General features: G+C 38.3%; 1 protein-coding gene across 13 annotated transcripts in view; it reads right to left on the bottom strand.

Moving 5' to 3' along the window:
- The window catches only part of LRCH3 (leucine rich repeats and calponin homology domain containing 3), a 62,661-nt gene that overhangs the window by 12,316 nt on the left and 25,900 nt on the right, over positions 1-24,445 (bottom strand). For 2 of the 13 annotated variants that reach the window (XM_051626802.1, XM_051626801.1), the window contains exons 4-19: positions 23,729-23,834; positions 23,414-23,550; positions 22,712-22,821; positions 20,384-20,477; positions 19,412-19,532; positions 16,750-16,898; positions 14,122-14,198; positions 10,905-10,956; positions 10,605-10,745; positions 9,277-9,324; positions 8,119-8,172; positions 4,411-4,491; positions 2,984-3,058; positions 2,027-2,075; positions 1,412-1,525; positions 645-763 (exon numbers count right to left, since the gene is read on the bottom strand). In XM_051626802.1, the coding sequence (XP_051482762.1) occupies positions 645-763; positions 1,412-1,525; positions 2,027-2,075; positions 2,984-3,058; positions 4,411-4,491; positions 8,119-8,172; positions 9,277-9,324; positions 10,605-10,745; positions 10,905-10,956; positions 14,122-14,198; positions 16,750-16,898; positions 19,412-19,532; positions 20,384-20,477; positions 22,712-22,821; positions 23,414-23,550; positions 23,729-23,834 (1,527 nt within the window). The remainder of the gene's footprint in view (positions 1-644; positions 764-1,411; positions 1,526-2,026; positions 2,076-2,983; positions 3,059-4,410; positions 4,492-8,118; positions 8,173-9,276; positions 9,325-10,604; positions 10,746-10,904; positions 10,957-14,121; positions 14,199-16,749; positions 16,899-19,411; positions 19,533-20,383; positions 20,478-22,711; positions 22,822-23,413; positions 23,551-23,728; positions 23,835-24,445) is intronic. The other 11 variants (XM_051626806.1, XM_051626803.1, XM_051626811.1 and 8 more) reach the window with 7 other exon arrangements.

Genomic DNA, 24,445 nt, shown 5'->3' with positions numbered 1-24,445 from the left:
GATCACTACTTTAATTCCATGTAACATTTTAAATACTCAAGTGTATTGTCATTGTACCCAGACACAAAACAGGAGTGTAGTGGCCCCTAAACAGACAAAACCCACAAGTATAAGGCATTATTTGTGCCTCAGATGTTCTGCACTTGACTAAGGATAAAGGCAAGAATAAATAGATGGATCCAGGGCACACAAGGAAACCATGCTATCAGCATGACTGGCAGCAGTCTCTGCACTCCAGCTGCTTTTCTGTGGACTTTACAGCAAAGAGGCATTTTTAAAAAGAGATTAAAAGGAAGACAGTGAGCTAACTTTCCAGGGAGTTCCTTACAAGTGTGAAGGCTGATAAGGAAGAAAGCAAGCACACATTTACTTTAAAGGCAGAAATCATCAGACACTCAGAAGCAGGAAACAGCATGGTTTGTTTTACAGAATTTGAAGCTGACTTTATCCACCACAAAAAGCGATGTGAGCACCACCGCATCCATCGGAAAGAATCACTCAGACTGTACAATGCCCTTTCATTTTGGTAAAACGTGCACCATCTTGGTTGAGTGTAACCAGTCCAAAACAACAGGACACGTTTAGCAGGGTGCACTCGATGCACTTGCTAAGATGCCCAGGTGCTGGCTCCTGGCAGCACTCACCTTACGTAGCTGCTCTATCAGTTCCAGCTCCTCCTCTCGCTGTTTGGAGCTCTGTCTTACTCTGGGGTCTGCAGGATCATGGGCAGGAGACAAGGCACGGGTGGAAGATGAAGTAACAGCTAAAAAAGGAACATGAAGCCAAGGAAATCACTAAGCACTGTGTGGCTGACTGTCCTTCACCACTGCACTATTCATGCACACACAAGGCTCCAGAATAGGTACAGTGCATTCCTTTGCACACATCTATTTCTTTCATTTGATTATTAGTCAAGCTAATGAAATAATAATGTAAATGAGGTGTTCTTTAAATTGTTTTCCTTTGCTTAGATTCTGTTTGATAATAACTCACAAAGGAGGACAAAGTTTTGCTGGGTGGAACATGTTGAAACAGTTCAGTCATTGCCTACAGAACTTTTTGTTACATGCTACTGTGTAGAACATTTTAGCACCCTGTAGCAAAATTTATCAAGGGGCCCTTCCTCAGCTGTTGAAGGCTTTTGTGGCATTTCCTTGGCATCTTTTTAGGTCTAGGCACAGACCTGGAAGAATAAATTCCCACATTTCCACAAACATGACAAAAGAGTATTTGACAGCTCTAAATAAAAAATGGCTCGCTCACAAAGTATTTCATGCTATGTGTCTACACATGGAACTACAAAGTGGAAGTTTGATGATAATGACCTGAAGTAACAGAGAGTGCAAAACCAGGTAATACAGACATTAAATCATGTAGCAAAACTAGCTGATTTCTGAGCTATGTAACCTACCTTTGTTTGCTTCATCCCTGACAGCTGTTCGGTAAAGGAAACTCTCAGGTCGCTGGGAAGGGTTTCTATAGGAAGGTGGGGCTGCATGGCCAGGATATGGAGGGGAAAGGTGGACTAAACAAATGTGGAAAGGCATAGGAAAGGAAAGGAGGAAGAAGGAAATGGTTAGAGTTTAAATAGGAAATGGGTTCAGCAATGTGGTAATTAAAAAGAACAAAACCAAAAATTTTAATATAATAATGACAAAATAAATTCCAGCCATGCATGATAAAAGCACAGAGCAGGAAGAGGTGCTTCCAGGGACATTTGCAGGCAAAGCACATTCCACATCGCAATTCCAACAACTGTTCTGACTGTTGCTGAATGCATCTGTGTGCCAAAGCCTGTATGAAGGCCTAGAACAGCCAAACCCTACACTGCCTGAGGACACGCTTCACCCCTGCTGTCTCTTCCCTCCTGTGCTTCTAAGGGAACCCAAATAACTGGGTAAATTCTCAAATGCAGCAGTGCCACACACAGAGATGGGAACACAAGCTCCCTTCTCTTCATAGTACAATTAAGCAAGCAGGCATTTTGATCTTATTTTTCAGAATTTTGTCTTCCTTTCCTTGTTACCTGTCTGAGTGGTAGGTGAGCCAGGGGAGATGGCAGATCTGTCATCACTCTGTGGACAAAAAAGCAAAAGAGCATAAATGGTCCTAATCTGGAAAAGCTGTGACTATATTTAAATTTGCTGTGTTTTTAAAAAACGGCTCCACCCATCTAAATGTGCTTCAGAAAAAAAAAACAACAAAACACCACCAAAACAACCCAACCCAGAAATGTGAAAAAATACAGTATGTTGTTCCTCAAATCTCATCTCTGCAGAAAGTTTTTTATTTTGCAGAAATGACACAATTGTTTTTTTCTGAGGAAAAAGAATGATGAAACAGCACTGCCTGTGCAATGACAGATCTTTGTCCACTCTTCCTTCCAATCAAAAGCTGCAAAGTGTTCTTTGTAAAGGGGATGTGGAAAAACAGATAATTAAATAACACGCAGAACTTGCATTATGGCAGCACCAATACAGATCCATCTCTGACACTTCTGCTAATGCAAAACTGTTTTCTGAGCATCACCTTCCCCAGTGACATACACTGTGGTTTTATTACAGTGCTTAGCCAGGCTAATGATTTCTTGTGCTGAATTCATTTAGTGTAACAGTTTCCACAGAAGAGAAAAAAATATAGGGTATCTGTTATTCAAAAGTAAGCTGGTAAAGAATACAAGAAGAGTACTTTTGATTAACTCAACTGGGTCAAGAGTAAATAATCTTGTACAGAAAAAAGCAACATCAAAGACAACCATGAACCCCTCTGAGCAGAGACTGGTTACCATGTTTTTACAGCTTAGGTCTCCTGCAGACAGCCTAAAGCTAAGATGAGGTAATATCACAGTTTAATCAGGTAAATCGGATTCATACCCTACCTGAACTTTTGATTAGAAGCTGACAGACTAACACCTGTTAAAACAGATGTGTGTATCCAAGACTTTTTGTTGGCTTTATTGAAGAATGATAATAGCAAGAGATACCTTGACAGGACTGAAGGTAGAAGAGGCACTAGGCAGGGTAGTAGCACAGCTTTCTTGATTCAACCCTGAGAGTGACTGAATGCAGGAAGAAAGAGAAGGCAGCAGCAGTGTTAGCAAACAGGTGATGGGTCATGCATAAAGGTGGGATGCAGCAGGCATGTTGCAAAGGAAGAAGTGATCATGATCACATTCTCAGAAACACTTAGCAGGCAAGAGATGCATCCTTGCTGAACTACAGTTAAAGCCTTCCTACCCTCCTAAACTTTCTGGCTAATAACCTTGGGAGGTGTAATGTTTCTTTTACACACAGCACAGTGACATCAAAAGCAGTTAAGAACATTAAGAACAGTAAGTGAGGTAAAAGCTTTTTTAAGTAACAATTAAGTAAGACCAATGCCATCAGACAAAAGGAAGTTTTACCCTACAACAGTTCATTCTGAGTCACTATTTGAAATAAATAGCTTGCTTTTCCATGTTTCAAGTACCTTAGGCATTTTTAGTAATTTACTTTCTTATCAAATTTATAAAATCAGAGAAACCCACATCCAGCAGGATCAAGAACACACACAGTGTCTGCCATAAACACTTCATGCTGATCCTTGTGAATGACACACAAAGCAAACAAGATTCTGTGGGTGCAATCAAGCTCTTGGGGAAGATGTCAAGGTGAATATTTGCAGTGTTGTCACAAATAAAGTGCAGCCAAATTCCAATTATAACCAATACGAAAACCAATCAAATTAACAACTTCATGTTTACAGAACAGGAGCTCTAGCATGCCAATCTGTCACTGACAGTGGATCTAGAAAGCCAAATTTCATGTCTTTGTGAAAGCACAATCAAAATATTAACATTTGAGGACTGAATGGCTCAAGAATGGACTTATACATTCTGAAGCAGCATTCAAATAGCAAAGTGGCAGTTCCGCACAGGAAAAGAACACCAAATGACACCTAGAAACTCTACAGATGTGAATATCACACTTAGGAGCGTAAGTATTTCAAATTATTTGCAACTGTTCTGCCACTTCAGAACAGTACTAGAAGGAGATTGTTATACTCAAAGCAGCCTTAAACACAAACATCTTTAGGTCCTAAGCAGACTAAACAGCCGATCCTCAAGACAGCCTGTTTCCCTGTAGCAGAGCAAAAATTGTGGGGTCTTTTTGTTTGTTTTGTTATTAAAGTTTCAAAACATCACTTGACTTAAGCAAAACATTAGCTAATATAAGAGAACAGCCAAAAATAAAACAGAAGTAGGTGGTCTATAACATTAACATAACTGCTTATTCCTGTATGAAAAGGGCAAGACAACCTCAACGCAGACTAACAAGAAGTTGTCACAACCCACATACCCAGAAGGGAAGGGGAACAGGGCACAGCACAGGGTAGGACAACCACAACAGCCACACACTGCATGCTCTTCACCTGTTTGCGAGTCCCTGGCCTCCTTTTAATGGTATTGGTGTTACTGTCAATCTCAAACACAAAAAGAGGCTCAAAGCCATTCTGTCAGGGACAGCAGGGAGAGAAAGAGAAGGAATAAGGGAAGAAGTGAGGCAAAGAATAACTGTAAGAAAAGGCAGCTGCAATACAAAAGGAACCAGGATGCTGCAATTCAGACTTACAACACTCTACTGCACGTGCTCATGCTGCACTTGGTCTTTAGGTCAAGCACTGAAGCCAGAGACAACTCCCTGAGTCAGGAACAAGTGTAGATACAGGGACTGCCAAAGCAGAGCTCAACCAGAACTCTGGACCAGCCAAATAAGGATATTTTAAGGGAATGTGACTATTAAGCCTTTGAATACACAAATGGATGCCAATGGTCTGAGAGAAAACTCCAGGGCACAACTTAGCATAATTCAAGTCCTGCTTACTTTATTCATACCATTATTATTTGTAGCACACTGGTGCCTAAAAGCCTTCACTTAAAATGTTTCAAAGATCCCCTGGGCCAACAGCAACATGATGTTTAAGACCACAACAAGAAAACACTTCAGTGAAGGGAGCACGAGGCAGCAGTGACACAAAGGTTACCAAAGGAAGAGGTCACACCAGCTGCCTGATGCTTATCAAGTATTTCATGGCCTTCACCAACAGAGAAACTGAGCAGCTTGAGAGGATGTTTTGGCTTGCTTTTCCTTCCATATTACTCACACTGTAAGGGACAGCATGAGAGAAAACAGGAAAGTATTTGGAAAAAAAAGAAAAAAAAAAGAGATTCATAAGCAATCAAGGCTGAAATCAATGGCCAACTGTGAAGGCTTGATACTATCTCAACAAGCAAGAGCAATTGTAACAAACTGGACCACTCTTATCATAGAATCATAGAACTACTCAGGTTGGAAAAGACCCTTGGGATCACCGAGTCCAAGCACCACTCCAACTCTACAAAGTTCTCCCCCAAACCATATCCACCAACACCACATCCAAATGACCCTTAAACACATCCAGGGATGGTGACTCAACCACCTCCCTGGGCAGCCTATTCCAGTGTCTAACCACTCTTTCTGTGAAAAATTTTTTCCTAATGTCCAGTCTAATCCTCCCCTGTTGCAGCTTGAAGCCATTCCCTCTTGTCCTGTCACTAATGACCTTGTGAGAATGGCCCCCAGGACATGACTAATATAGAACCTTGAGGCACACAGCTCAAGAGGCCGGTGATCACATTTCTTCATTCAGCAACATTTTTAGTCTGGCTGTTACAAGTCAACAAAATCCACCACCGTGTGCAATGAAGTCCTACAGTCAAACTCCACTTCAAATCACAGGTATGTAGAAGAAATGTAAAACTAAACTCAGCTATTAATATCCATAGAAAGTATGGGTAGCAATTTTGTGAGGTCAGATTGTACTGAAATTGTTTATAAACAGAAGAAAATGGTAAGAGTAGCGTGTGCCACGTGAATATACTTTAATTAGTGATAAAAGACAACAAAGAGAAGACCAAAAGAAAACAGGATGTAAGATCTAACAAAGAAGATTCACAACCTAAATTTTGGTTTCAAGAAAATTTGTTAAAGCAGTAACAACACCAGAAGAGGGAAGCTGTGAAGTAAAAGAAAGCTCACTTGCTTTCCAGCTACTCATTAGACTGGTTACTTTTTAATCTTTTCCTTACATCTAAGCTGAAAATATTGTTTGGAGCAAAAGAAGTGATTGCCATTTTACAGTACTCTGACGTCATCGGGGAAATGTTGAACAAAAGATTTTTTTTTTACTACAACTTGATGTAACATTCCCCTCTTTTGCCACAAAGTGTTACTCCCACACCATAAAGCTACAAAACAAAACAACAAAAAAACAAACAGTAGAAATTTGTTTTTCTTTACACTAACCTATCTGCAAGTTTCAATATCCAAAAGTTTTGTAAGGTAAAGTTTACACTACTGCATGTAGTCTTTATGCAGAGAAAGAAAATGACAGAGAGAAAAAACATGTAAATGGAAAATGTGTACTGAAAACAGCCATTGGCAAACAAATTTTGATATGAAACGCCTCGATACTTTGGTGGAGGAAGCAAACTAATGAGCATTTCTTTGTTACTGGACAAGTTTTATCATACAAAATACATATGTGAAAACAACAACATTATAAATTCATGAGGTTGCCTGAGCTTAGTGTTCCAGTCACAATAATTGCCAGAAACAGCTGCCCTGGCATATGTCATCATTAGACACAGTGTGTACTTCCACTACAAAATAGAGCTACAGATCATACTTCAGCAGTCCAGAAAACTCAGAATTTCATATCCTGTTATAGTTCAGTGCTGCTAAAAACAGCAAGGAAACAAAAGAAAAATGAATGGAGAAATTATTCCTTTCACATCTAGCTCAATCTTTCCCTACCAGCCTGTCTTATTTTTTTGTGAAGTGCAAGGATGTAACTCGGTTAAAGACATAAAAGAAACAAACAGTGATGAAAAACAGTTTCAAAATAATTTGTGAAAATTCAAGTAGTGTAACATAAAATTATATCATTAATTTACAACAAAAGTGATGAAATCACACAATCAAATAAAAATGGGGTCCCTAAAAGTATATTTAAAATAAATTAAAAAAATGAATTCACTGACAACAGAATATAAACACTCAATCCCAAATATTGCTATTTGCCTGTTTCTTATTGTTTAAACATGAAGGCCCATTTTTATATGCTTATTGATTGGGATTTCTCTAACCAGGCACATGCATAACAACTAAACCTCTCTCTAATATTATGAGCTTTATTTTTCTCCCACACCGTGCTAGTCACATGAAAGCTGGAAAACCAAGAAGTCTGAATAAAGAGACAGTAAATATCTTGACCAACATGTTCTGGACACAGATATTCTGAGAGTACCAACTAAAGAAAATCTAGGCAGATAATGGAAGCACATGAATTAATAAAATAAATCCCAAGCATGCAGTCATGCAACAGCAGGCAAATCAGGTGTATTGTTCTTTTCTAAACATGGATTGTGGCATTAATTATATTCTTTCATTATGCTACATCACTAAGGTGCCACAAAGGACGAAATAGCATAAAACATGTAATAAGTACATAAATGTTCTTATTTTTGCTAAGTGTTAAAACCAGATGATTTTAAAGACATCTTAATCAATAAAATATAAAAAGGTATAAGGAATATTTCATGATTTGTAGCTATTCAAATGTAGAGAAGTTTTTATGGTTACCAAGATACTAAGTATTTCTAACGATGTGCAGGATGCAAGTAAGTGTTAAGGCTGTATTCAAAGCATTAAAATTGCATTAAAATTGACACTGAAGAGCCCATCAATTAGGAAGCAAGATAAATGGAGAAAGAATCAATCCAGAACAACTAGAGGTGAATTTTGAATTTTAGACGCTGTTCTTTACTATCAGTAATTTTGTTCTGCTCTCAGGAAAAGGTAAGCTAATTATTTTGTGGAAAAGCACCATTATATTTTTAACAAATGGCTGATAGTACAAGTATCAACATATTCATGCTACTAAAGTTCACAGCTAAGCCACTTTTCAAGGATGCTCATGTTTTATGCTATTTAGATTAGCCCTAAAATAGTTGGTCTAATCTGAGACAAACATTACATATTGTTATTTCTATGCTCTAGAATCTGCCACATAAAAAGGCCATTGCGTGCAGGATCTTACCACTAACAAGGCACTATCATCAGTATGCTGAGACCTTCTGGATGGAAAGGGACACTGGGAGGTGGGAGAGATGGGAGTAATGTCAGAAACACACAGGATGTCAGAAACACACAGTACGTGAACAGACAGACATTTTGGAACATGTACTGCTTGTTTACAGCATTGTGAGGCTTTTCCAAAAAATCCATCAAGTACATGGAACTCTAGGGATATACAGACACAAGACTCATGAATTAAAGTGTATCTGTATGACTCAAGGAATCCATTACTCTGCTTTCTATTTTGTCTCAAGTAAATACAGACAACTCTATATTCACAGTTCTTACTGTGGTAGAACTAAGAACCCTTAAAAATTAAGAACAGAAGAACATTAAGAAGGAAAAGGAGCAAAAACTATTTCAATTATCCCACGTTTCAGTAATTTTCTAGCAAAAAAGAGTTGGAAAATGCTGCTAAAGAGCTATTTATATTCATTATACTATTAGAAGTTTTGATCTGATTAAAACTGTCAAGTGATTTATCTTTCCCTGGAGGGAAATGGGAATGGCAAGCAGTGGAAGAGCTATTACTATGCAGAAATCTGATGCAGAGAGTGCATAGATGTCACTGGCTCAGCTGTGTATATTCTAGAAGACTGAGCCTTGTACGATTTGTGTTCCCTAATGACCTATTAGTTTTGATTATACTACTACACTAGAAGGAAGCTTTTTAGTTTTGTGTTTGTGGGTTTGTTTTTTTTCCTTTTTTTTTTTCTGATAGCCTTCAAAATTTCAAAGTTTAGTCTTTCTGGGATAACTGGTGATCCAACAATATAAAACTGGGAGAAAACTGACCAATGAAGGATGACTACAACACAATAGTTTGTCTGAATAGTCATGTTAGAAAGTACTGCTTGCAAGGAGCATCTTAAAATGTAATAAGAAATGTTTTTTCTGTAGAGAACATAGAAAACATACAAGAAACAACGTAACAACACACTCAGACAGGCAATCTACACAAACAGAAGGAAATATTAGACTGGAGGAAAAAAACCAACCCAACCCAAGGGTTAACAATAATGCTAAAATTCAGTCCTGAAGAGTGCTCAATAATCAGGAAAATCTCTTTGATGGAGAGAGCTAAGAATTCAGGTGCTGACATTCCCAGGAATACTCTTACCTCACTATCTAGAGGACTTTGCTTCTGAGGACTTAAGGATGCTTTTTGCTATAGAGAAAAAGGAAAAATGAAAGACCAATGTAAAATAATGTGACAGAGAAAAAAAACCTCAGAACAAAATAGCATAATTTAGAAGTGTTTTAAAACACAAGAAGTCTTAGTTTTAAATAAAATGTATTGGGGAAATTGCAAGTTTCCATTGAACTGAAACTTCACTGATATGCCTAGTAAAAAAGAAACCTTTATTCTATATGGAAACAGAAAACTCAAATTGTTTTTGCATATTAAAGATGCATAATAAACCCAAAATATAACCCAAGGGAGGAATTTAATTGCTGAGAATAAAGTGCTCATAAATAACAAAGGCAACAGAAGAAAAACAAAGAAAACATAACTCAAAAGGCTCATCAATAAACAAAATGCCTCCTAAATATCTAAAGTCTGTAACTGAAAGACTGAGCTGAACCTTTAATAAAAGCAGCTTTTCTATAAAATATTACCAGGGGCCTGACATTAGTTGGTAACTAACAAAAAGCCTAGTTTTGGGCAGCTAAAAACCTTTTTCTAAACTAACTTTAAACATTACATGAATGCAATATAACATTCTTTTCCTCTCCACAGTCCATCCTGAGCCCAAAATAGTAACTGTAACATTTATCATTTTTCTGATAGTGAGATTTGGGGGGTGGGGGGGTGGGGTGTGTCATCAGGGCACTGAACAGTACAATAAATTTAAAGACAACTAGGATATTAAAAAAAGTGCATGTTAAGCAGGAGACCACTTAATTTTGACTACAGTGAAATAGCAAGTGAAGATGAAGTGCTCATGGAGTATCTGATGTACCATAAATTTTTACCTGTGCTTTACTTGGAGGTAACTTATTTAAGCATCATAAAATACCAAAATAGAGCATCCAACATTATCATCTTGTGTTAATGATTAATTTCTTCTCTGCCAAATTTGTTTCCAAAATGAAATGGCCTTTATGTCATCTTAAATAAAGACCTTTTCTTTCTTATACCAACCCTGTTACATCTATGCAAATGAAAAAATGAGAACGAGGGGGACTATGTAAAAAAAGAATTCTTCACAACAATCATATTTTGGGTAAATCTTTTCCATCTTCTTCCTCAGTTCTACTTCTGTCTGTGTGTCAAGCTACAGCACCAACACTGAATGGAAATAAATGCTGTTTCTCCTTTTTCTTTTTATCAAGTGCCACACATGCCCACAAGTGCAAGGTTCAAGTATCGATGAACTTGGCAATTAATTTTCACTAAGGGACACAGGAAAGATGAAGTATCAAGCAGGTACTAAAAGAAGGTACCTTAACAAAGTCCAGGACAGCTTCCCTCTGGATCTGTTTTGTTCTCATCCGTTCCTCCTCGTACTGCAGGGCTGCCAGCTGGGCCTCCCGACGCGTGCGCTCCACGTGCCTGCGGTGCAGCTCGGGATCTGCGTTAGGCACCTGCAACAAAACAGTGCACCAGGCTGTGAAGACAGAGCTGGGTATGCAGGGTAAAGCAGATGGGTTATGGAGCAACAGTCCATGTCTCACAGCTTATGTAAGCTTGGGTTTGCAGCAGACTCATCCAAAAGAATAAAACAGTGCAGTTCAATGCATTACCTGACTGTGGTGACTGGACAGAGACAGAAGGTAAGGTGAATCAGCCGGGGGTCTGAGAAATAGAAAAACAGAGTAAGTATCATTTTTGTCTGAAGTATAAACCATTTTTCATACATGAGTTGTCAGCAGGACACAAGTATCTCATGAAATGAGAAGAGCGGCTGCTTAGTAAGCAAAGCTGTTAGACCAACTGCTGCAATAATGACTTAATTTGTGACAGATTCTGTGCAGTCATTTATCTCTCTTCTCCAGAATGCTGAGAAAACTTTGAACCAATGGGATTGCACGTTTGGCCTATTATACTGAGGTACCCAGCATAATATAACCAGCTCTTACAGACTGGGTAAGTAACAACTCAGGAACTTTTCAGATGATCCTCATTTAGAGGAGCAACTGGCTACTATGATTATTGGGGGAGAAGGGACAGAAAATTAATCAGTAGAAACGATACATTTCTTTCCCCTATCTATCTGTCCTGTCCACATAACTTCTTAGTACTTGGTGACACTCTCTGTTCTGCATAAAATTTAGAGTTTCAGGTCTTTGTAATTCATCAGTATCTCTGTGGGTAAACACCAGGTGGAAGGGGGACTGGCCCCTGATGCATATAAACTACTGTCAGATTAATTCTTCTCTGGTTTTGTAAGAGTAATTGCCTAGACAATTAGTTTCAGGTAACCACAAAGCTGAAATTTAGGATGACTAAAGAAATCATGTTGTGATACCAAGTCAGATCACAACTGCTGCAGCTCATTATCAAGCCAATGTAACTGACTTAAGAATGATTTCAAAATACACAAAGATGGAATCTCTCTCAAGACTACATTCTGGTTATTGTGGCCCTTATTCTGCTCTGGAAAGAACAGCATTATTTATCAACATTAGCATCATCTGATATTCTCAGAACAAATCTGGTCACTTCACCAGCCAAGGGATGACTTCCTGTCAGTGATACTAGCCATCAGTCACAAGGTAAACAATAACCAATCTGTTTCTTATCCATCATATCAACAATCAAAGAGAAATTTTGCAGTCAGTTCTTTGCTAGAAGGCAGCTGCTAGCACTGAAACAATTCCCAAGGTCCACATTCTACAGAATGTTCCCTGCCATGTTGCTTCCTAGGAAGAAAATTGATGGAAACTGAGCAGCTTCCATGTGACAGCCTAAACTCTGCAACCTTCACTCCTGGGACAACTAGAGAAGAGACAGAGACCTTCCAATGCATTTCCAAAAAATGTCAGTCATGCCACCTCTGTGTAGACTTACCACCTATTCTGCACAGAGAAGCTTAAGACATGTGGAAGACCAATACGCTACAGGTCTCCTCTGTTACTTAAATTATCACTGAAACACATGACAAATCCATTACTGTTTTGAACAGACTGGGTTCAACTGAGAGCCAAGAAGTGTATCCAGGCCAGAGCACACACAGTTTTGCTGCATCAGGAATGCACCACACACTGTCCAGAGGCACGAACTATATTTACCAAATTCAATCAACTAATGTAAGTACACTTGAGATGAAGTCTGCATTAAATTCAACTGTAAAGTTTTAATGGCTCCAGCATGCTGAATCAGAAAAAAAAAACACAAAAAAACCAAGAGGCTGCCTGCCAAGGCATTTGCACAGAATTATTGTGGAAGCAGTTTACTGCTTGTGGTTTCCACAAATGAAATATCTGACTAGTAAAAACTTAAAACCAATTAATCATTGTCATATGGCCATTTTTTCCACAATTTTCAAGGCAGAAATTAAACTACTTTTTTTAGTGTTTCACTAAGAATTTCACTCTGCTGCAGCACAATATGAATGAACTACAATTCATCTGGATTGTTGATTAACTACTCCTACAAGAAGATCCATCGCCATCCTTAAGTTAAATTTCAAGAACATGACAATTTCCTTTATCACTAAAATCTGCCTATGTAAACAGCAGCTCTCTCCTGGGTAAATACCCTTCTCTTGTCTGATTTCCTCCAGATATGTCACACAATCCAGTGTTTGTAAAGTCTAACTATTTGCTTGTTGACCACTAATGTTCAATTTGAAAATCAGACAAATGAACAAAAAACATCAGTCTTTCAAACCAAGAACACTGTCTGGAGAGAACACAACAGACTGCTGTACTATTTTATGCCTTACCTGTAGATGCTACAGGATAAGGAATGCTGATACATGCTGGAGTTACCCTCCTTTACATCAGTACAGCTACTGCATCTGCACATTACAAAACTCCTACTAAAATGTTGCCATAACTCTGGAAAATTGTACACGATATTCTTGATTTCATTTTCTCTTTCAACACCATTTTGAAATGCCATTGATTTCTACTGATAGCACAAGTAATGACATTTACAGCTAGCAGTTGTCTTTTTCTTTCTTTTTCTTAACATTCCCAGTATAACTGAGCTTGTTTTCTGCTGAGTCCTTGCACATTCATTTTCACTCCACAGAATACTGAAATGCTTCAATGGCACATTAAAGGTTCTATCAATTTTTATCTTAGTTCCATTAGCAAGAAACTATACATCTTATCTCCTGCTCTTTTAATTGGACATCCAAAGTCTCTTCTCAGTCCTAACCACCTCATTCATATCCTGTCCAACTTTGACTCCTATTTTACAGATAAGCATTTTCTCCAACAAGCCAAGTAATCATTAAAGAGTATGGACTCAATTCGAGAAGTCTGTTTTCTTCAACCAAGCAACCTGTTTTCAGCATTGACTCCCATTCTAGCCCTTCTTCCTCTGACATAAGTTCATGATTATGCCACAGAAAATCATATTTTTAATTAAACCTCCACAGTACCACAGCTACCAAGAGTCCACCAAGAATGTGACCTCCTAGCACACTGGATGCTCCACAGTAACTCTCTTTATTGCTTCCCCACAACCTGCAGTACTTCTATCCTTTTGGTCCTTTACACAATATAGCTTAAGTCAACTATTTAATCAAAGCACAAATTAAAAGCAGATATTAAAAGAGTTTAAAAGTATACACTTCCATTTGGCAGATTTATTTAACCAACTGACTTAAAGTCATACGTTTTGGGCACTGCCATTATTAGAATGCCAATTCCTAATCAGAAGAATAACTTATAAAGAAATGTGCAGATTTCTGTTGAAGCAACAGAAAACAATTTCCTAAACACATTCAGTCAATATGTGCTCTGCATTAATCCTGAAACTTTGGATAAAATTATCATATATTCTTACCTGTTTTGATGTAAATACCGCCTTGTATCCTCTGTTCTCTGAAATTCTCTGATGGATACAGGCTTTACTGGTGAGCCCTAAGCAAAACAACACAGAAAATCCTTAGTAACCTGTTCAGAAAACTGTACATTAATGTCAAAGAATCTCACTTTTAGAGCAACATTTGTAACTACTGGTATGCAAAATACCTGACAAAGAACCACAAAATACAGCTCAGAGATGTTCACTTCCAGCTAGACAAGGTCACTTTTATTTATTCCCAAGAGTTAAAGAAACTTTAGTTTCAAGATTAAATATGATTACTGATAAATTTAAGAGTTAAAAGCCTCCACTGTTAAGAATCATGCAGAGAAGTAAACATAGGTAAAAAATAATGAATGTCAAGAAGAAATGTAGAGTTAAGTTTCAAATAATGTTTATACAAGTATACAACAATGCAGACTGGATACTCAGAAACATAGGATAAAATAGCTGATGCTCTAAATGCTCTAAAGCCAGTCACAGAAGGAATAAGAAAGCACAACATGGGATGATGAGAACACCTACGGCTTAATTTGAGCTATTAAGTAAATTAACTCATTGGGAATAGAGACATAACGCCCTTGGCATTACTCTCTTTTAGAGAAAGTACTGCTTCAGATAAAAGCAGACACTTGAATCAATCACCCCTATGAATAGCTTTTTTGATGTTGATCAATGCCTTTTCACTATCTACAGCAAAGAGTCCTTGGTTGGTATTGCCCATAGTTGCCTTTTCTGAGTTTTCCTGTTGTGTCTATGCTTGAAAAGTGGCATCTGCTTGTGGTTTGATATGGAATTGATGAGATTTGCAAAATGAATGCACCTCTCAGCTGTATGCCTCACTGATTTTAAACACAGTAAACAGCCATATTAAGTGGACAAAACTGGGATCAGGCTCCTGCTTTGAATACTAAAATTACATGGTTTTGTTTTTTTCTTTCTTTCCTCCAAGACCAAATATTTTTCTGCTTCAAAATACAAAAAACTTTTACACACTTCAATCAGGGCACAATAGGTACCCTTTAAGCATGTCAGTCACACAGATTTTCTCACATGGGTTATTAATGTAGTATGCACAGTGAGCCACTGAACTGGTTAGCTGTGTATGTGGGTATTAATTAAGATGGGCAACACAGAAAGAAATGTGGTTGAAAATCTGTTCCTGTAGGTTCAACTGAGGACGTTCCAAAAGTGTACCATCCAAGTGACTTGACAGGGCACAGTTTCCTCCATGTGTTCACAGCAGTGGCTGCTACAGCTGCAACAAAGGCATCCTCCATTTAAGGCAACTCATACCATGTGAAAGCAACTCCAGTTGCACACTAATCCCTCTGCAGTGAGGAAGCCATGAAATGACATGAGCTGAAGTGACAGTAAGTTTACTGGAATCATTGCCCTTGTCTGCACCAGGACATCATTTGGATACAGTAAGTAATCAATTAAGGCAGCTGTTACAAGCACAGTATATTGTGAATGGTCTCAAGAAGTATGTGAAAGCAAACTTCATCCATACGCTGCAGGGAAATGGGTGCACACATCCCAGCTCTCAGGAATTACATTGCAGTCACTGATACTGACATTTCTATAATGCAGGATCCCAGAGCAAGAACTACGTGCCAGCCCAAAAGGAAAGATAATTAAGAACAGAAGTTAAAAAGATACTGTTTAGACTTGTTGGGAAAAAAGAACAGAGATGCTAGTTTTCCCTCTTTCTCTCCCCCCATTTTCTTCTTTTTTTTCTGTGAGAGGAGGAAACAAGGCAATGTCCAGAGCTACTCCCATCTTTTTAGACATTTGTAAAAAGCTGTCTGGAGAACTTTATAACCTGTCTAGATGTAATTTTGCTTATTGTTCATTTGACTGTGTTCTTCTGCTGACAAAGACAGTTTCATGTCAGGTTTATCTGAAACTGCATATGATGTGTTTTGTTCAGAAAGGTGACTATATACATATTCAAGACTGCATGTATGGGTTCAAGCCTTGCTCAAAGGTAAGAGACAAAGAAACAGTTTGCTCCAAATGGCAGGCTTTCTGAAAAGTCTGAACATTTAAATTGGATGCTCAATACAGTCAGTTTCCTGGCAAATAACTTATAATCAAGACGAACAGCCAGATTAACAGAGTTGCAAAATTCCTGTACTAAATCTTTATGCTGATAACCATAACATTTATCCCTTGAGAAAGCTGGTTCATATTCACTACTGCCAAGCCAAAGTTAACAGTTTTCTAGATATCACCAATTACCAGCTAGAAGCATCAAATTCAGTGTTTTCTGGTGAGAATGCTCTTGGAAAAATAATTTACTTCACTTCACATATGTCTAAAACACAAGCTTGCAAGAACCCACATGGCAGGAAAACAGTGTGATTGCCTTAGACTTATTCCTCATATCCCAAAGGGCACTTGGGAGCAGCTTAACACTCCAACTCTTACCCTCCACAAAGCACAACACCCTTCTCTTCCCCCAGAAGAAAATTCCACCCCCCTTTTTAAAAAAAAAGCCAACACAACAAAACCAAAAATCAACACCCAAATAAAACCTCTGAGGGAAAAGAAACATGCTTTTCTGGGGCACATGACTTTATCTAATTTAAGTAAAAGCACCACCTCATTAGAGATTCGCCGATGGTCAATGTATGCCATGAATTGTGAGCTGAGGCTGTCTGAGTCCATGCACTTGGGTTGTCTCACCTCTTCCTCCTCCTCTTCTGTGGCACAGCTATCAATATAGTCGATCTGATCCAGATCATGCTCCACTTGACACACACACACACACAAAGAAAACACCCTTAATTAGATAACCACAGGAGAGGAAAAAAAACAACACAAAAGCAATGTCAGGAATGAAGGCCGTACTGTTTTTTTTCTGTCTGGGAAAGCTCAGCTTGAAAGCTCTTTCATTTTGCCTGGCCCACTAACATTTGTTAAACATCAGATTTTGAAATAATGATAAAAGTAATGGTTTTTAAAAAGCAATGAGACACATGCAACAAACACATAGTTTTAAGTTGCCGACCACAGATATTTTTGCAGTGACTGAAAAAGTAAATACTGTGATTTTTTTTCATTGCCAAAAATGATCTTTCAAAACCTATCAGCTAACACCAAGACTGTACAGTGATTTGTGTACATTTTGAATAATTTCTCTTGCTTCTAATTAATCTCTGTCAGAAAAATTAGAATGAATATGACAGATACTTCTACTAGTTTTACTACTGCAACAACAAACCAAGGGCAGCATGTCCAAGTTATCTGGATGTAAATGCAACAAACATAAAAAGTGTATGTGGAAACAACTAAGGACAGTACAAAAAGCAACAGAACCCCTCTAGAACAACATACAAAGCATCTGAAACTTTATTTTTAAAAGAGGAATGAAAAAAGAAATTAGGAACCACTGAAATGAGAGCAAGAAATAGAATGGTTTGGCCAGTATTGATTTTCCCTTGTTTAGGAGATATCATGTAGGGCAATTTTTTCACTTTTCACTGCTTTTACACATTCTGTCCAGGATTCTGAGGGTCATGACATTGAGCAAACTAACCTGGTGAAAAACACTGTGCTGGGGATGCACAGGAAAGCAGAAGCTCCCTTTATGAGCAATAGAGCTCTCTTTCTTAGAAGTCTCTCCAAACTTGCTCCAGACTCCCTTGCAGACATTCTTTTTCTACTCCCCCGCCCCTTTCCTGCTTGTCTAAAAGAGACTTCTCTTTGCCTCACCACACAATCTAGCAACTGTTACTGCCAAAGCCACCTCCTCTGCTACTACAACCATCCAAAACAGCATTCCTATATGTTTGGCCTTCATTAAATCTCCATCTCAGTTTCCAACTAAAAAAAAAAACCAACCCACAAAAAAACCCCACAAAAAAACCTGCCAAAAAAACCCAACAAAACAAACAGCCCCTTCTATGATTCTTTCCAGCCTTGCTTATTAAACTTAAGTAATAATAACAACAATATAGGAGAAGGTGAAAGACATAAAGGATCTCCTGGATCACTGAAAGCCACATGCTATGGCTTATGTCCCTCCCAGATACTCCCACTCATGAACTGACCATGATCTGTCTTAAAAGACTAGTGAGGCATTTTGAAATCCCTGGTGTACAAAACCAAAAGAACAAAATCAAGTTAATCTGAGAGGCAGAGCTGGCAGCACTACCTGTTACTGAGGCTGCCCACAGCTTCCCATAACACCATGTCTTCATTTTTTTTCTAACTTTGCCAGAATTTAAATGTTTGAACTGAATTTTTTGTCTGCTAATGTTTGAAAGAGTGTGAGTTAATCAAAAAAGTTTCAGGTATTTCTAGAAGGTGGCAAAGAAAACAAAATATTGTGGCAGAGAAGAGTAAGACCAAGAAAAGAAGATGGCAAAAGATGAAGAGGGGAATGAGGAGGGAAGAAGGAAGAAAAAGTGGGAGACAGGCACAGAAGACAAAAAACAAGCTCTTAAGAGTGAAACTCAGATAGGGAATATGAACTGGAGCCTTTAGGGCAAATGGAAAACAGCAGCTGAGAAAGAAGAAAAGTTAAAGTTTATGGGATGAGATCTAATAACCAGCAGAGCAAAACAAATGGAAAAGAGGCAAAGACTGAAAAAAACCTGGAAGAATGCTAAAATTGGGACATATAAACAAGAGGACTGAACTGTGACCCAATGGAAGCAACAGAATATTGGAAGGTAAAATTGAAAAGAACTGCTGAGATTAAGAAACATGGGAAGTGTTATCACTGCTTCAATAAATATGAGGGTGCTACTGTAGGATTGCAGGACAGCAAATGGAGAAGGCACAAAGCAGCAATGCCACTCAGAAAAACTCCTCCTAGATGGCTTGCATATTTGAATTAAAACCCAAGACTGCTGGACATGGCACTTTCACTACTAGGAAACATGAAATTCCCTGAGAAAGTGGCTCATCCCATTCAGACACCAGTCAGCACAGAGCAAGAGTCAAGCAGCAAAACTCCATGCACCAAAATGCAAGACTCCAAAATACAATTTGAAGAATTTGAAGACTTTAACACAGCACATAGGAAGAAGCTGACAACACTTCCCAGATAATCCTAATTCTGATGCTATTTGACTTTGCCTTGTCCAGTGTTTTTATACTGTTCACACAACAGTGCTTTTGTGTCATTCCACCTAGACCTTTCTCTTTTTCCTCTTTAGATAACCTACTATTCATAACAAATATTCTGGAATAATAATAATAACAACAACAAAAATAAATTAACAATAAATATGGTTAGCCAAAGATCACTATTTACCTCCACCATTAGTTACAACTGTGCTCCCTCGGTGTTCTTGATACTGACTTTCTCTCCGCAGTCTCTGCTCTTTAGTGATCTCTGCCACACGTAAAGGGAGATCTGACAACTCATCTGTTGGCTTTGGGAAACAGTTAAGTCAAGAAACACTTTGGAAATTTCATCTTGTAAGTTACTACCTCTTGATTTGTGTTTTTACATCAACTGTCCTGTCCTGCACCTACAAAACACTAACTTAAAGCAAAATACAGCTATCGGGTACTGTTTTTTAAAAACATATATTTAAGCTTCCTTAAAAAAACAGCTTGCCTACAGTTTCGTCTGCAGTATCTGCCAAGTGCTTGAAGACATCAAAAAATGCAAACTCCCAGAACCCTCTCAAAAACCAAGATAGCAGAGCAAGCAGGCATATGTAGTGTAGCTCACTGAAACACTTGATCTCCTGGCTACTGCCTTTTCTACCTGTCCCAAGAGTAAAAGGAAGCTTCTTCCTTGGAAGAATAATTGACAGTCTCCTTGTTAAGGAGATCCCATTTTCCTGGTTCTAAATGACAAATAGACTTATTTTTAACATTTGAAACAAATGGCAGTGAAATAAGATAAAACTTCCATCTCATTCTTGAAGCTTAATTTTCACTGAAACAACTACTCCTGAGTAACTGTAGTTGACTCAACGTTGCAACATGGTATAGTTTTAAGCTTTTTAAAAAATTAACCCCCCCTTCTCATCTTTTATGCTCCAGTAAATCCACCTGTCATGCATTATTGCATGCATTTCTCTTATGATTTCCAACTTTGCATCCACCCAATAGAAAATTGTGCTTGTTTTTCTCCAATAAAACAACAAATCATTTTGGCTCAAGGCAACCTGCACACCAGCATACATACACGTTACCTATTGAATATGCTGTCACACATATACTTATTAGTTCTTTTTCCTGTACAATACCGTACTCAACAAAAATAACTTACCTCATTCCCTGACCATCTTTTGTCTCCACTGTCCACACTGTTGAAGCCAGAATCAAGTGCTCCGTATGGACGACCAGAATAGAGCTCCTCATGGCTGTCAAACACACAGTTTTAGTTACTGTAATATAAACACCACCAAAAACTTCTCAGCTATTACAGAAAAAAGCAGAATAAGCTACCAAGCACAGTTGCAGTGTGTTCACAAGATCAGCATGCTAGAAAGCATCACAGTGAATTTGCCACATGGAAGAGAAAACTGCAAAGTGGTTTCTTATTTCACTGTTTAACAAGTCAAACTTGCGTTTTCCACTACTTGTATGTTTTGGTTGAAAAATGCTGTCCCACAAACTTTTCCATTGTAAACATAAACTCATGCAACATTACTAAAACCACAGGTGAAACAGAATATAACTTCTTCTACACATAAGTACACAGACTGTATTAAATTACTGTCTTGTGTATAATAATTACCTACCTAAGAAACTGTGTAGTAAGCTGGACAGTATTTAAAATAATTCATAATATAATAGATACAGTTTTCATCTACAGAGCTCAATTTTGTCGATGACATGTCTAGACAAAGGCATCAGACATGTGTCTAGTGCTACAATACACATAACCAAACAGCCATACGGCTCTTCTCTAAATTTCTGGGCTCAGAAATTACGTAATTCAGCAGTATAGCCATCACAGATGTCAAGTCTGGCAACTGCTGCAGATAGCTACAGTAAAAGAGACAATGGGACTTGTCTGATCCACTGCAGATGGCATTTCACAATGGCTCAACTGTCCCACTGGCACTCGATGCCCCAGGGAGAACTGCAGCAGTAATTACTATATAACACACAAGGAAGAATGAATTCCAGGAAGCTAATTGCTTCACCCCATCATGACTAAACTGCAGGTCTTCTTCTCACTGGTATTACTCTCAAGTTGCTGCTCCCTCTGAAATCCCTCTTTCAGGAAATAATTATTTTCAAATTACTATTATTACTAACATTATAATAATTAATGCAGCACCATATGTGTGAAGAGAAACATTACCCTGTGCATCTGCTGCTACACAGGTCAGACTCTGCAAACATGCACCAAAAGATAAGCTCTTGCACCTGCATGAAGTTTTGATAAACTCAGAAGAGTTCCACCTTTATGGCCCTGCATTTGAACAGAAAAATCATCTGCATAATGAACCCCTAGAAAGAAAAAAGGGGAAAGAAAAAACAACTCCCTTCGTGTGTGGGGAAGAAAAAAGAATGACAAAGAAATTGCTCAGTCCAGTTAAAGAACAATTAACTTGAATCACTGACAATGGACTCATGATGATTTATTGCAGAGCTCTCTGTGTTTTATCACTGCTCAGGCAGTGGTACATCCATTAGCAAGGTACTCCCTCCCCACCTTGTTACCACCTTCCAAGATGACTGACGTAATTTACTTCTCTGACTCCCTTTCTTCCATATCATGTAACAGAAATAAATCTTAAGTCCTGCTTTTCTCTAGACATCTTAATTTAGCAGCTGATAAGGCTGGCTGTTCCAATATTTGTGTTACAATGCTGAGCACCGGGGCCATGTGAAAGCTTGCAAAGAACAATTGTTTACCAAGAGGGTGGAGATTAGCATTTATACCTGTGGTTTGAGCACGGCAGTTATAAAGTTATGCACAAAAGGTTAAAAATCACAGCAGGGATGTACTTCTGTACATGGAAGATATTAAGATCTTATAAACTGAGCACACACATTAACAACGTGAGAGCAATGCCCCCTGCACCAGGAATTTACCAACACTCTCTCCTAACTGTGGATCAGCTCTAGAACTGCCTTTCATACTATATTGCCCAGGTTTTCTTCTGAACTGCTCCTCACTTCTTACATAGCGAGAAGCACACACAGTACATAGCCAGGCTTTCTTCAGTGATGTCCAGCGATAGGACAAGGGGCAATGGGTGCAAACTGGAGCACAGGATGTTCCACCTAAACATCAGAAAAAACTTCTTTCCTGTGAGAGTGACAGAGCCCTGGAGCAGGCTGCCCAGAGAGGCTGTGGTGTCTCCTTCGCTGGAGACATTCAAAACCCACCTGGACACATTCCTGTGTGATGTGCTCTAGGTGATCCTGCTCTGGCAGGGGGGGGTTGGACTGGATGAGTGATAGTGGTACCTTGCCAGAATGCACAAGGTAACACAAATTACATTCTTCAAAGCCACCTACATCAATACACTTACAGAAGAATAATCCTAGGACTTACTTTTTTTTTTTAAGCTCAGATGACTTGACAGTTTTTCTGAATGTCATTGAAATGAGGAAATTGGGATTGTGCCAGACTTACCAAGATCCGAATCCCATGGGTCTCCTGTCATAATCAGGCAAGTCTGGAGCTATCTTGCATGCTTCTATGTTCAGGTATTTAAATATGTGAATTTTTCCTTTTATACATATCTTTTAAAAAAATAAATATAAAAAATATGTAAGCATAATTTGAAAAGACATTTTCAAATTATTCTACAGACATTTAACCTGTTGTTGAAAGTAATAAATGAGCACATTTATGTCAACCAATGCATCTTATCTTACTGCATTTTAGAGAAGCAGCTATAGTGGATCATCATGGGATGCCCATTATAGACACATGGAAGCTGTCCTCCAAGTACATCTGGTCTGCATGCAACTTAGTCAGCTGGATGCTGACATTTCATCATGCAAACAAGACATAAGCATTTACAAGTACTAGAATTTATACCCTTGGCATCCGAACAGATGCATCCCACCCATGCCCAGCTTTGAATGGCAGTGGCAGACTGCCAAAGCTAGCTCAAATTTAAAGTGAATGAAGCCAATGAGAGTTGTCTTTGCTTTCAAAAAGGAAGCACAACCCTACTGAAGAAAAAGGTATTTTTCAAGCTGTATTTTGTATTAAACACTTTTAGATGATACAATTTAGTTGAAGTGCTCTTGCTCTTAAAAAAAGCTTGTAATTCAGCTTTTCACTTCATTCTGCCCTTTTTAATTGAACTAGTGACCTGCAGCTTACCTGTGCAGGGGGTGACTGGAGAGGGTTGTTCTCTAACATGATGGTCTGCAGATGTCTGAGGTTCCTATAACAAACTGGTATTGTTGTGATTTTATTGCAGGAGAAATCTAATCGAATCAATGGCAACTCAGCAAGCTCTGAAGATAGAAAATAAACACAATTCAGCATATTTAAAAGGAAGAGTATAAAAATATGTGTTTTAAAAAATAATTAAGTACACTGCTTCTAGCTATCAGAAGAAGAAGAAAAAAAAATCACAGAAAACAAAGAAGTGCTTGAAGTTTCTGCTGTTACAACTGACAGCCTTTATCTCACCTTCAGGTAAATGTACCAAATTATTTCTTCTGACATTTAGGTCCCGCAAGAATTCCAGATTGCCAATCTGTGGAGGTATTGTCTGTATTTCATTGCAGCTCACATCCTACCAAGCAAGAGTAAAGAATGAGTTAGAGGTTTTAACACTACCACCACTGACAGCTAAGCCTCTGTTAATTCCAATCTGTAATGTTTTATTTAGGGACAGAAAGAAAAAAAACAACTATCTTTGTCACACCTCAGATCCTTAGATTTATTAAATCTTATTGCTGATGTGAAGCATTCTCTTCAGTTTAAATATACAGGGAAATAAAAGCTTTAAAAGATTAAGCCATCAAATGTAGAAACTTCTTTCAAGTTACCTCATTCGAGTTATTGAGATAGTGCTACTTGCTATATATAAAAGCTTTTTGCCAGAAAAAAATCCACCAACAGCTCTAATTCCATCCAGCTTTCCTTTCAAAAATAGGGAAATTCGATAAATTGACATGGAGCATTTGCTCTCCAGTACAAGGCATCTTTCCTCCACACAACTCTTTTTTAAAATCTCAGTATTTCAAACTCTTTCTAACACCTCTATACGAAGTCAGAACAGTTGGAGACACTATGGCAGACAGAAATTTTCCTTAGCCTCAGAGCAGATTTAGCTAACCTGCTACTGCACACAAGCAACTGCTTTACAATCACAAAGTTCTCAGCAGAATGAGAAACAGGATA

This window comes from Apus apus, chromosome 8 (assembly GCF_020740795.1).
Source record: "Apus apus isolate bApuApu2 chromosome 8, bApuApu2.pri.cur, whole genome shotgun sequence".
NCBI classification, from domain to species: Eukaryota; Metazoa; Chordata; class Aves; order Apodiformes; family Apodidae; genus Apus; species Apus apus.
Note: the sequence above shows the minus strand (reverse complement) of the source record. Positions and strands in the feature narration are given on the sequence as shown.